The sequence below is a fragment of the Lynx canadensis genome, chromosome A1, assembly GCF_007474595.2.
Source record: "Lynx canadensis isolate LIC74 chromosome A1, mLynCan4.pri.v2, whole genome shotgun sequence".
Classification (NCBI taxonomy): domain Eukaryota; kingdom Metazoa; phylum Chordata; class Mammalia; order Carnivora; family Felidae; genus Lynx; species Lynx canadensis.
The window spans coordinates 157,754,498-157,768,983 of NC_044303.2; the positions used below are offsets into that span (position 1 = coordinate 157,754,498).

The 14,486-nt window shown below is 35.3% G+C and overlaps 1 protein-coding gene across 1 annotated transcript in view; it reads right to left on the reverse strand.

Annotated features, from left to right (window-relative positions):
• The window catches only part of TTC37 (tetratricopeptide repeat domain 37), a 90,068-nt gene that overhangs the window by 53,297 nt on the left and 22,285 nt on the right, over positions 1-14,486 (reverse strand). The window contains exons 11-19 of the mRNA XM_030325104.1: positions 10,355-10,495; positions 8,411-8,512; positions 7,451-7,590; positions 5,285-5,371; positions 5,094-5,197; positions 4,512-4,638; positions 3,430-3,609; positions 2,953-3,077; positions 1,170-1,423 (exon numbers count right to left, since the gene is read on the reverse strand). Of these exons, the coding sequence (XP_030180964.1) occupies positions 1,170-1,423; positions 2,953-3,077; positions 3,430-3,609; positions 4,512-4,638; positions 5,094-5,197; positions 5,285-5,371; positions 7,451-7,590; positions 8,411-8,512; positions 10,355-10,495 (1,260 nt within the window). The remainder of the gene's footprint in view (positions 1-1,169; positions 1,424-2,952; positions 3,078-3,429; positions 3,610-4,511; positions 4,639-5,093; positions 5,198-5,284; positions 5,372-7,450; positions 7,591-8,410; positions 8,513-10,354; positions 10,496-14,486) is intronic.

Below are 14,486 nucleotides of genomic sequence, written 5' to 3' on the forward strand. Positions count from 1 at the left end.
GATAAAAATCTATAGAAAGAATTTCCTTGACTTTGGGCAGATTACTTAACTCTTAAAACCTCAGCCTTGAAAATGGTGATATTACCTAAATGCTATTCTCCATCATATTACTATTTATTAACTGTTGTGAAGCAAGATTTCATCTTTTTATATTCAAAACTAGATAGCAAACTACACAGTAAAAATGTAATAAATGAAACAGCAATTTCCTAAAGTACCCAGTAAAGATTTAATAAACGTGAATTCTTTTGAGGAAAGTTTTACAAAATTAAAACAAAAGTTTTCAAGGCCTAAGTTATGCATTGCTTACAACATACACTATTTCTGATTTTTTTTTTTTTAACAACGTTTATTTATTTTTGAGACAGAGACAGAGCATGAACGGGGTGGGGGGCGCAGAGAGAGAGGGAGACACAGAATCTGAAACAGGCTCCAGGCTCTGAGCTGTCAGCACAGAGCCCGACGCGGGGCTTGAACCCATGGACCATGAGATCATGACCTGAGTGGAAGTCGGACGCTCAACCGACCAAGCCACCCAGACGCCCCCACTATTTCTGATTTAAACCGCAGTTGTTTAGTTAAAAAGTAAAAAGAAATAGAGTAAAAGACATATTAATGGGCTCCAAGTTTTTTTAAATGGTTAGATAAAATCATAAAAAATTTGGATTATATATGGATGGTGTTTTACTTTGTACTTCCAAAAATCATTTGTTAAGGAGTAGGTATCTATGGAGAAACTTAAATTAATTTAGGTAATTACAAAACAATGTAAGTTGCCCTTAAAGTTCAAAAAGTGAAAAAAAAATCTTCTGTAAGTTAAAAAGCAATTAAAAGGTATTGAGATATTTTGAAGATATGGTAAATTAATTACCAAAATATAACAGGAGGAAAACTCTTGTTTTAGAGATCCATTTTTAGATCAAATAGCTATCATGCTGTTTGTCTAAAAATTAAATCTTTATCATACTACTATTGATTAACTGTTAGGAAATAAGATTTGATCTCTCTATATTCAAATCTATATAACAAGCCATATTATAAGAGGTTCATGAAAGAAGCCACTGTTGACTAAAGAAGTCCTTTTCAGGTTATGAAATACATTTAGGAAATTTACACAAGGATTTTATACTCTAGTATCACAAAAGTCAAAGGAGCTATGAAAAAATTACCTTTCAAAGCTGGCACATAATCTTCTTTCTTTTTAATGATCAGCTGGTATTGAGCTATCGCCTCCTTATATTTGCCTAGGATTTGCTGTATTGCTGCAACCTTAAACACACTGTATGTGGATTCTGGGTTCAGCTCACTGGCTTTTGTGAAGGATTTCAAGGCTGTGGTATAGCCACCTCTGCTTAAGTATGCCTCTCCTAATGACTCCCAACAATTGAAGTCCTTTGGGTCTGCCCTTAATGCTGCCTGTAAACTAAAATTTCAGTAAACCGTAAGACAACTAAATGTAAAAGAACTACTTCCACATTTGACAAGAAAATATAAAATAAAGAATTCAGTTGAATCACATACAACCATGGTTACTTCTATTTATCAAAGTGCTATTTAAAGCAGGTATACCTGTTCCTTTTATAACTTGAATTTTTTTATAACTTTCATATTTTAATACTAAGAAATTTTATTACAAATTTGGAATGAATAAGAATACTTTCTTGCACAAGAGCTGACCAGAATTTTCTTCCTTGACTATCTGAAAGAATCCCAGTTTCCTACCAGAATAGGTATATATCTCAGTATGCCTCATGACAATTAGTAATCTCCCACTGATCCTGTTACCAAAACAGAAATATCACAGCAGCCTAGGTATTTACATAAATCAGAAACTTTATCTTGATACAAATATATATATATATATATATATATATATATATATATATATATATTTGTTAATGTTTTCACAAATAGAAGAAAAAAATAACTGTTTACAACAATTTGTTAGGTTCAGAAAAAAGGCACTTTCTAATCCTTTCTAAAAAGAAAACATACAAGGCTTATAGTTAATTGTGGGCATTCACGTTTAAGTATTCATTTTAAGTTTTGGGGGTGACTATAGTAATAAACAAATTTTATCACTTGTAGTATAACCAAAAAAACTTATATAAAGGCTTAGGTCTTATAAACCTAATTAAGTTGATAGATATTATAATCTCATTACTAGGAAATGCCAATGCTCTGTTACACTTCCTTATAAACAGAAAGTCTTGCCTTTGTTTTTCATTTTTTTTTGAACTGAAGTACAGTTGACATACAATATTATATTAGTTTTGGGTGTACAACATACTGATTTGAATTTTACACACTATGAAATATTCACCATGGTAAGTGTAATTACCATTTGTCATCATACAAAGTTATTACAATATTTTATTATATATTTACTATTAATTAAATATATTTTATTCTTTTTTTTTTTTTTTTAAGGTAAACTCTGTGCCTAACGTGGGGCTTCAGCTCACAACCCTGAGATCAAGAGTTGCATGATCTACCAACTGAGGCAGCCAGGTGCCTCTATTCTCAAGTATAATTCAAACCAAATAACTGAAAATGAGCTGCTCCAGATGGACTTCAAGGTGTCAAATGTATCCCCTGCCCCCAGGGGATACAAAGCATGTCACTGGAAGAACAACAAAGGTATCAGCCTTGGCTTTTTATCATTCCTTAAGTTTCCACTGAGAACCTATTACATGTATAACACTAGGAAGACTTCACTTCATTAGACTGGCTATTCCCTTAACAACAGGACATCATTTAATCTATTTTTGCATTCTCCAGTGCCTTGCAGATAATAAGAACCAATCAACTATAAATAAATTTTGCTATTTCTTCTCTCAAAATATAATCTGGAATGAGGAAACCTGTCAAGTCCATTTTGGGTATAAACAGGAGTTTAATTTAAGGAACCAACAGGCTGTCTAACAGTTTAAATATAATAAGGTGCCTTACTCAGCCACTGCTTGAGAATGCTGACCAGCTTTCAAATAGTACAGTCCGCGCCTCAGCCAGGCCCATTTTGCTGTTCCAGCACTTGCCTTTTGAGTTACTGTTGTTAGGATGGCTAAGGCAGTTTCCTTAAAAAAGGAAGAAAAGACTGATTAAGAAAGACTAATACTAGAGATAGTGAATATCATGAAAACACAGACCACCTATGTATAGTACCCAAATATATTTTCATTTACCACTTTTGATTCTTTAAACTTATACTAGTTTATTCTGAACTACAGTTTCAACAATAAGTGAGGAGTGATGTAATGTCTGTCAATGAAAAGAAAAGTTTCTCCATAAACAGTGGCAAAAATATTTCTATTGTATCTCCAAAGAAAAATTTAAAGAAATAATAACTTCCAAGTGTACATATATAAAAATATTTCTATTTCTATACTCAGGATAAAAAGAAAAAGGTATTTAAGTTATTAGACATACCATCTCTTCAAGCTCCACACTTAAGTCAACTGCTGCAGCTCCAGATTCAGCATCAGTATCATCTAACTCAAACGCTTTCCTGTAACAGCCACGGGCTCTGTTTTTATCTCCTACCACATCTCTGTAGTAATGACCTAAATAGCAGAAAACTTTGCCCATGTATGTATCCAGTCTGGCAGCCTTTGAAACAGAGATGGATAGCAACACAAAATTAAAGTTTGTTTGAGTGGGTCTCTTTAAAAACACAAAAGATAAATACACAGATTAAAAGAACAATGGAACACTTTCATTAAACATAAAAAAAGATGTCAACACGTCCTTTAATGTAAGATTTAAAGCAACAGGAAACCTAGTCATCACTGCTTATAAAAAACAAGTGCAAAAATATCATTTCTTTATTGAAAAGAAATGTGAAATTAGAGTTATTATTATATTCATCCTCTTTTATGCATCAAGGTAAGAATGTGACACTGGTACTTGTTAAACATTTTAAATATGAGAAATTATACATCTGGAAGTATACATGGTCATAAAACTACAGTAGAAATTACTTAAAAACAATATTCTTTTCCAAAGATAATTATGTCTCATTTTGTATAATGTCTGTTTCTTACATAAGTAACTTTTAGGGGTGCCTGGATGGCTCAGTCAGTTAGGTAGCCGACTCTTGATTTTGACTCAGGTCATGATCTCATGGTTGTGGGATCAAGCCCCACATTCTTTGTGCTAAGCATGAAGCCAGCCTGGGATTCTCTCTCTCTCCCTCTCTCTCTGCCCTTCCCCGGTTGTGCTCGCTCAAGTGCTCGCTTGCTCTCTCACACCCTCTCTCTCTCTCTCTCTCTCAAAATAAATAAACTTTAAAATATAAAAAGTTAGATAAGTATCTTTTATATTTTTATTTTCTCCTTACCCATATAACATTCTCACAAAACTTATGTGACAGAGATCAAACACCAAAAACTTCAGTTTAAAAAAAAAGCAATTCAACAAACAGTAATTTTAAGTACCTAACTTATAAGATTATTTATGATTTTACAATGAATCCATTTCAACTAAGAATTAAATAGTAGCACATGTTTTACCTTTAGAAAGTGAGTAAGAGCCTTTGTTTTATCTTTTCTTGTTTCTTCACCCATGAACCAATATGTTAACCCAAGTTGGTAATGATATTCAGCAACTTCAGCATCTTTCTCAAGAGCTCTCTGGAAACTAAGTCACCAAAGGGTAGTAAAAAGATATGCATACACACAATGTAGGAAACTTAGTTGGGACAAAGTTTGAGTGATTCAAAGATGCTAAACCAGAAACAAGTTATTACTTTATAATTTAGATTATAATGAGAGAGGAAATTATTTGAAAAGGAGTTTATAAAAGCACATGACCTTTCAGCTTAACCAATGTGCTAAGTGTTTAGGAGCACACACCAAACATTATATATGCTCACTGACCATTATGATCAGCTAGTCAGAATTCAAATCCATCTCACAGAATTTTCTCCCAGGTACTGCGTTACATGCTAAATACATTTCTTAAAAATATTCACGCATACACAGATCAAATTTATACACAATGGATCTGTATCAAATCCACACATTTTGAATTTTTGAGAAATATAATAAATTAAGATATGACTAGATCTATGAGCAATCTATATGTATTTTTACCATTTCTCTGCTTGTGGATAGTCCTTTTTGGTAAAATGAATCAAAGCCTCCAGGGCATGAACTTCAGCTAGGTCAGGGTAAGAAGAGAGAAGGTCTTCCATAATCTACAAAGTAGATATCTGTCAATTCCTTATTCAAATAAAGTAACTTGTAACTTAAAAAAATTCCCCGTTTGAATGGAAAAAACCAACCTTTGAAGCTTCATCTAATGAGCCTTTATTCAGATAGGCCAAGCTTTTAAGAACCAAAAGTCCTGGGATATTATTTGCATCAGAAACCTAGAAAATGATTGTAAAGAACTGCTGTTAAGTCTCTTTCAACACAGATCATCAATATTTGCTTTAATTAAAGAATGACCATAGAACAGCACAAAATAAAGACATAGTGATTTCTATCAGTATGAACACATTCATTTTTGTAACTCTTTATTAGAGAGTATTACAAATGCATTTCAAAAAATTAGAAAATAGTGTAATAATCCCACATATACTCATTATCTACCTTCAAAATTAACTCAAATCCAATCTTTTCTCATCCATATCTACACTCAATTCACTACACGCCTGCTTATATTATTCTCATCAATGCTTTAGTACGAATATCTAAAAACTAAATTCATTGTTATATAACACAATCATACTACCATTATAAACACCTAGACAAAACCAACAATACATCCTTAGTATCATCAAAAAAATTAGCAAGTGTTCAAATTTCTCAGTTGGCTCAGAAAATATTTGAATAATTCATTTGTTTTAATCAAATCCAAATAAGGTACATACATTTCAAAAGGCTGATATGTCTATTAAGTCTCTTTCAATCTATAGGGCTCCCTTCCATTCTTTTTTCCTCCCTCACAATTTAACTGTTGAAAAATATGGGCCAATTGTCACAGTTTTCACACAGTCTGGATTTTACCGAATGCAGTCTCATGGTCCTGACATGTTCCTTGGTCCCCTATATCTTCTGTAAATTAGTAGTTAGGCCTGAAAGCTTAATCTGATTCCAGTTTAATGCTTTGGCAAGACTACATCATGTGTACATGCACTTGTTATGTATGGTACTTTCTTTTGGTAATGTTAGCAACCACTGATCCTCAATGCCTTAGATCAGATTGCAAAATGGCGGTTTTCCTTATTCAATGGAATACTTCAACAACAACAAAATTTCCCTCCCCTCATTATCTATTTGATTATCCCGAGGAACAGTTCATAAAGGAAAGGTAAGTTACTTTGATTCTTTCCAAATGGTTCCTCAGCACCCTCCAAAGATTTTTTTTTTTTTTTGAGAATGTTTTGTTTATTTTTTTCATCTTGAATACATGGATTTAAACATATTTGGTATTTTTCAATCTACTGCAGTTAGTGGTGCTCAAACTCCCCTTTAGCCAGTGACAATCAACCCATGATAGTTCCTAAGCATTTCTAACATAATTCTAGTAGCCTTATATAGTTTCCTTGCTTTCTAGCATTCTAAGATGTTCTGGGATCATCCTATACATCTTCTGTTTCATACCTGGACTTCACCAGCTCTCTAAGAAACTTTTCTGTGTGTGTGTGTGTGTGTGTGTGTGTGTGTGTGTGTGGTGGCAGGGGAAAGATTGGAAAGACCTCAAAGCATTTAAAAACACACTATTGGTAGAAGGCAAGTAGAAAATAAGAAATTAACATATTAGTTATTGAAGGATGCTAACAACTGTTCTAATTTTAATGAAATGCAAAGCCCTTTGAAATATATCAAACAATGATATTTTAAAAATTCAAAATCCTACAATACACTGGGTAATAGAATTTTAATTTTGGATAAAAAATAGCCTTTATCTGAAAAAACTGTTTAAAAATACCATGTTGTTATAATTCATAATTTATAGTTTTTTTGACACAGAATTTCTAAATGCTTGAATTAAAAACATTAAGAAATAGGATTCTTTCTTAAATATCATTCTCCTTCTATTTTATTAAATTGAAAAACAAATAAATAATATTGTCTACTATGAAGCTACTTGAGTCCTTAACTGTTCTTGCCAATAATCTATGAAATCTTTTCTGGAGGCAAAAATTTAGAGTCCCAAATTAAAAATAATCAAGTCGTAATAACTTAAAGCAAAAAGAGAAAAGGAGAATAAGAACAATACTCAAGAAAGAAATCACACCTATGAAAAACATTGTAAGTACTTAACCAAGAGGCAAACAAATAACTTTGGAAGTTTCCAAGTGTGTGATCTGGAAAAGGCAGATGTGGTGAATTCATACCTCGAACACAAAATTTGTTTAAGTATTTGTGGAAGGAGGGAGTGGTTGGTGCCCGGTTGACTGGAAAAAATAAAGTTGAAGGGAAAAACCTGATGATAAGACTACCTGATCAAGAGTACAGATTGCTTCCACTGAAGATTCATAATCTGAGAGTTTAATCAAAGCCTCTGCTTTCAAACGGAGACAAAGATTCTTCTGATGAAGACTGCCACCAGACACACCAAGATTATCTATGTTCTTCAGAGCTGACAAAATTAAGGACATCTGAATGAAGGCAACCATATTACTTCACTTATTTCTTCTTGTTAAGGGTAAAAAATAATAAATTGGAGATACAGTAAGAATAAATTGCCAAAATAATATACATGAAGAATAATTCCGAGCTAAAGATGGATTCTTCCCTGAATTCTTTAAGGAAATATCTGAATTTAAAACAGAATACATCTGAATTTAAAATCTCTATCTTTACATAACATATAATAAAAGTGAACATCCTGAAACACAATGGCTATCTATATCTGTATCTGCTACATAACAAAAGTTAGCCAAACCATTGGTAACAAACTTAGCAAATTAGGAACACCGGAAGGGGAAAGAAGCTGGATTCAAAAGGACCAGGGTGAACAGTGTCTCAACTACAGAAGGTAGGCCACCAGCTGTGTCAAGAGCAGTGAATCACTTTTTATGATTTCCTATCCCTCGCCTGACCCATCTGACCACATTCAAATAGGCTCCAAGATGCCTAAGACTGCTCTTATCTACATGAGAGGAATCAAAAACTCCTGAAGTCCTGGATGCACCAGAAACTTCCTTATTACAAAGACAGACCACCTCCACACAAGCCTAAACTGACTATGTCAAAATTCCAAGGAATCCTTTGAAAAATACTCATGGTTAGTTTAAAAGTAAATACACACTAGGCATTATTTAACCATCTCAATGAAATTTAAATTAGTGAGTAACTTAAAATACAAAATAAAGCATGTGAGTTTTTTTAAACCACCAACTTTCTCCTTTAACATGAAAACAAACAGAGTTGGCCACCAATGCAGATATCAGGAATACCTTGACTGCATGAAAGAACAGCTTCCTTAGGTCTATGCATTTTAACTTGGGCTTCGGCCAGATGATACCACCCCGTTGTGCAAAGAGGGCTTTCCTTTAACCCTAAACGGAAAAAAGCAATCACAAAATCCAAACTTACTATGACCAATGAGGTGAATGGCACCGCCATCTACTCCCCCAAATCAGATCCCTCCCCTCTCCCTTGTCTCTCATACATGATCATTCCCTACATTGATTCCACGCCCCAATCCATTTCTCTACCGTCGCTTCTTCACTTCACATCTCCACCATCTTTATCCCAGATCCCTGTAAGTGCTTGCCACCCATTCCAATTCATTCTTTACACTGCAGCCAGAATGTCTCTAAAAATACAAATGGAATTATAAAATTCCTCTGCTCAAAACATTCCACAGGTTCCTGGCTGCCCTTAACATGCAAACTGTTTCACAAGGTGTGCAAGGCCCCTCTCCAGTATCATTTCTTAACTCTTCCTGCTCCCATACATCCTTGTCACATCTTGCTGAACCACCTTGAATTCCAGCTGTGCTCTCCTCTCAGGCTATTTCAGCTCTTGGCTTGAAAAGCTCCTCCCACCCCAAGCTTACATTTCTCTTTCAGATCTCTACTTGAATGTAAGTCTATCCATTGTGACAAATGTTAAAACTAAGTTAAAGTTTCCTGGCAAAACTAAGTTAAAGATTCCTAAGGGCAGCAGCAGGGTGAAAACATATATAATTATCCTTATTTTACAAATGAGACACAGATAATTTAATTAGTTTTCTCATGGTCTGGGAATTAATGAGCGACAGTTTTGGAATTCAGACCTAAGCAGATCCAGAATATATAAGCATATTTCTTCCACTTCTATCTTAAATATATGTTCCTTTTTGTTTTTAATGTTTTTGTTTATTTATTTTGAGAGAGAGAGAGAGAGAGAGAGAGAGCATGCAGGGGAGAGGCAGAGAGAGAGGGAGAATCCTAAGCAGTCTTTGTGTTGTCAGTGCAGAGGTGGACAAAAGGCTTGATCTCAGGAACCATGAGATCATGACCTGAGCCGAGATCAAGGGTCAAATGCTTAACTGACTGAGCCATCCAGATGCCCCTTAAATATACACTCCTTACGGAAAGGCCCAAAGATAACCACCTACTGACTATGTTAGCTAGGATGCAAGGCGGAGTTACTCAGATCAGAGGGCTGAAAGCTATCAGCAGAAGAGAGGAGGGGAAGGGACAAAATCAGGGATGGAATGTGTTTTGTTTTGCAGAACCAGTGGTTCCTACCTACCCAGGAGTCTGCTAGGTGTTTTACCTGACAGCCTATGGCATGAGCCAGTCTGAGCAGATTTGGAGCTGCGGACCTGTACCAAAGCCCACCTGAGTGATCCTGAAGTTACCTTGAGCTCATTGTAATACTAAGATTTTTTTCCTCGAATGGGATTTTCTGCCATTTTTTGAACATACAATGTGTGTACTAGCATGCTAATATACTGGGCATGCACACCGCGACCAAAGTGCCTAAGGAACAGCATATGGATTCATTATATTTGAAAATGAAGAATGGGAGCTAGCAAAGTATGAAGGAAGGGGCAAGAAATCAGACTCGAGAAGGTTACAAACCCTGTGAAGAAGTCTGGATGTTATCCTAAGGGCAGTCAGAAACCCATGAAAAGCTTTAAGTTGGGGAAGAGAATATGTGTACATTAATGTCTACACCAGCTCTCTGCCCCTGCCCAATACACTGAATAAACACTTTCTGGACAAACCCCATGGGGAGACACCGCCTTGAAAGCTATCTCCCTGTCTCCTTACTGTGATAAGTAATAAAAGTTCTTTGCTTTCAACACTTCCTTGGGTTGTGTTCAATTTAAAGCACCCCAAGCAGTGAGACCCTTGAGTTTGGTTACAGCTACACCTCATGTTACATGCTCTATGCTATACACTTGCCTTCAGTTAGGTTCCTAACAGCATCTTCATACTTTCTGTCTTGTAATGCTTTAATCCCCAAACCAATGAAGCCTGGACCACTTTTTGAATCCATTTCCACTAGTCTGCGACAATACTGCTGTCCTTCATCAGTAAGACTGCCTGGAATTAAAAGGGAAAAATGATTAGCATATGTACTCCAAACTTTTTAAAAAAGTTTAATGTTTATTTATTTTTGAGAGAGACACAGAGCCTGAGTTGGGGAGGGGCAGACAGAGAGGGAGACACAGAATCCACAGCAGGCTCCAGGCTCCGAGCCATCAGCACAGAGCCTGACGTGCGGCTTAAACTCACAGACTTCGAGATCATGACCTGAGCCAAAGTGGGGTGCTTAACTGACTGAGCCACCCAGGGGCTCTAATACTTCAAATTTCTAATTGCCAAAGCATACATACTTAAATCTCAAATACCATTTTACATATCTTCCACCATATCAATTCCAGGAATTCAAAACTTAAATAGACCAACAAACACCAAAAATTTTAACATTTCATTAAAAACTTATGCTCTTCATCTTAAATTTTGGAAGTAGAAACCACTTTACCCACTGCAGTATGGGTAAACTGAACCTGTAGTCATACTCAAGGTTTCAAACAGGAAACCTACCGCTACTTGCCATTAGGCTAAGACACACAGCCTCCTGCTTGCCAGCTCTCCTTTTGCTGTTTAGCACTAACAATTTCGGTTGTTAAATGAAGGAATCCCTAAGGACAGTGTCTTCACCAGTCTCTCTCCCTGGGCAACCATGTGCTGCTAGAGATGTGACAGCCAGGATGCCCTATCTAGTGTTCTTCCAGAACCTGGGATTAAAAGACAGTCTTCTTGTCAAGACACTATACACAAACTTAGTCACATTCTTCTTAAGTCTACAAGTCCAGTAGCACCTTTCTGCATTCTTTCAAAAATTTTGTTTTCCTATATACGTTAATGGTTAAGCTTATGTAACAATCATGTAATGCCTATATTTATTTCAAATTTATTCTGGTAAAATAATTTAGTTTAGAAAATATTATTTATTTTGTTTTATTTCCATTTTCTCCAACCTCAATCTCAGGATTTCCACTCCCAGAAAAGCATAAAAACATGTGGAAAATGTGACTTCTGCTTGAGAATAAACTGTGCATAGTATTCACCACTTTGATAAATTGTTTAATCACACAGGAAAATTCTTAAAAACTAATTACAACAAACTACAACCTGAAGAATAAATATTAAACTAATTTATTTGAAACAATTAAATTAAACTAATTTATTTGAAAAAGCAGCCTGATGCTTTTTTTTGAAATCTATTTAAAACACATACCCCCATGTGGAGCCACCCTTTCAGTCACAGATGTCAAAGATAAATTCTTTGCATATTGCCATTTAGGTTATCTGTTTCAAATTTTTCAAAACCAGATACATACCAATACATAATCCATAATATTATATATTGATTTAGCAGTCCAAGTTAGTAAAAAATTCATAACGGCTAAAGAATTAAAACTTCAGTACTGTTTGTAAGATATGAAAGCAAATTGGAAGAAATACTACTTTTGTTAGCTTGTAAAAAAAGACCTGAGCCAGCTATTATTATGCTTCTAGATATGAATTTTCTTTTCCCAAGGTGTTCTCACTATTGCTTCCATAAATGTTAATTTCCAAAAACAGACATGCCTCGTTCCATATACCCCATTCCTCTCAAGCACACCAGTGGGGTATTTTTTTCCCCTTTTCAACCAGAGATATTGTCTAAACTGGACATCAGAATCACCCAAAAGACTTGTTAAAACACAGAATGATGGGGCGACTGGGTGGCTCAGTCGGTTAAGCGTCCGACTTCAGCTCAGGTCACGATCTCGCGGTCCATGAGTTCGAGCCCAGCGTCGCGCTCTGGGCTGATGGCTCAGAGCCTGGAGCCTGCTTCTGATTCTGTGTCTCCCTCTCTCTCTGCCCCTCCCCCGTTCATGCTCTGTCTCTCTCTGTCTCAAAAATAAATAAACGTTAAAAAAAATTAAAAAATAAAAAAAAATAAAACACAGAATGCTAAGCCCCACTGTCAAAGTTTCTGACTTCAGTAGGTCTATATTAGACCTGAAAGTTGGCATTTCTAAGTTCTCAGGTGATACTGATATTACTGGTTCAGAGACAATACTTTAAGAACCACAGGCCTATAGAATTCATCAATACCATAGACCACCTTTATTATTAGTCATATATATACATATACATACATATGTATATATATCTCCTGTGTTTCTACATCTATAGCTAAACAGTAACTTCTGGAGGGTAGGGACTAGCATAGTATCTTGTATACAATAGACATCCATTAAATATTGTAATGGTCCTTTAAGAACACCATTATGAACTGATCCTCCAAAAGACTTAGTCTGCTAATAAGTAATAGCTGAGAATTACTATGGAAAAATAAAAATGTTCACCCTTCTAGAAAAGAAAATAAAATAGCTATTAAAATTTTCCTTTAGGGGCACCTAGGTGGCTTAGATAAGCTTCCGACTTCTGCTCAGATCATGATCTCATGGTTGCTGAGTTCGAGTCCTGCATATGGCTCCGTACTGCCAGCGCAGAGAGCCTGCTTTGGGAGTCTCTGTCCCATTCTCTCTCTGTCCCTCCCCCATGCACACTCTTGCTCTCTCTCTCTCTCTCTCTTTCTTCCTCTCAAAAATAAACAAATATTTTTAAAAAATTTTTTACAGGGGTGCCTGGGTAGCTCAGTCAATTAATTGTCTGACTACAGCTGAGGTCATGATTTCACGGATCATGAGTTCGAGCCCCCTGTCAGGCTCTGTGCTCACAGCGTGGAACCTGCTTAGGATTCTGTGTCTTCCTCTCTTTGTCTGACCCTCCCATGCTCACACTCTCTCTCTGTCTGTCTCTGTCTCTCAAAAAATGCATAAAACATTTAAAAAAAATAAGTTCTTAAATTTCTACCTATCTGAATCAAAACTCTCTTATTCCATAGAAATGTAATTCGTGACAGACTACCTTGGCCACATAAACTGCCCTTATTACAGAAAACACACCTGTGATGGAAAGAAGAGAAGCCAACCATGCATCTTTCAAGATCATCCATAAGCACGGTACCTAAAAACTTACAAAGGTAAACAAAGTATGGGTAGGTAGATGAAAACAGTTTCTAAAAGGCTAAGATGAACAAGAGAAACTTTTAAAACAAGATAAACTTTCCTTAACATCTGGGAGCACAATTACAGAAATCAAGAGATTTGGATAGACTATGTTCTAGCCCTGGGAAACATATTCTCTACATATGACAAAGAGGAATTTTCTCTAGTGTTCCCCCAAACCATCAATGGTAGTAACAACATCACTGATCCTATGTAGAAATGAGGGGTATTCCAAAGCTTCAATCCTCACCCCTCTTCTCCATACTAACTCTTGTTGAGAATACTAGCTGAATAATAGGTGGAGACTAGAAACAGGAAATAAACTTGAATTCTTTTGAATAGAAAATCATTTATTTATCTGTTCTTTTTAACATTTAAAAGAGCCTAAGATTCCAGATTTAACAACCTGAAAACAAGTCTGACAATATTATTTTTATTTGCCAATAAAACAAGTTAGATTTGGGGCCAATGAATGCTAAATCTCCAAGAATAAAAGGTGTTCTGAAGAGGTTCAGAATAGATGCTCAGTAATACCGATGAGAATTCCGTTTCCTAAAGTTTACCACCAAAACAACGTGATTTTTAAAAATAACTAATCAATTGCTGATATCACAAAGAAACTGATCACTACTATAGAATTTTTCTTTTAAACAAACCTAGCTTGGGGAAAAAACAAAACAAAACAAAACAGCATGTACTCATTTTTTTATTTGCATACAGATTTTCTAATATTTCCAGAGCACACAATCTTGAGCTTTTTCATGTTTGGATTTGAAGAACCAAGCTTTCTTACCCTCCCCCATTTCAGCTATAAAGCAAAATAAAATAAATTGAGGTTATTTAGCACAAAATAACATTTTACCAGCTGACAACTGTAAAAGCTATTCACTACTTGTTATGTGAAGCTTTATAAACTGAGTCATTTTTAAAATGAATCTTCAAGTCTCAACATGCAAAGGAGGACA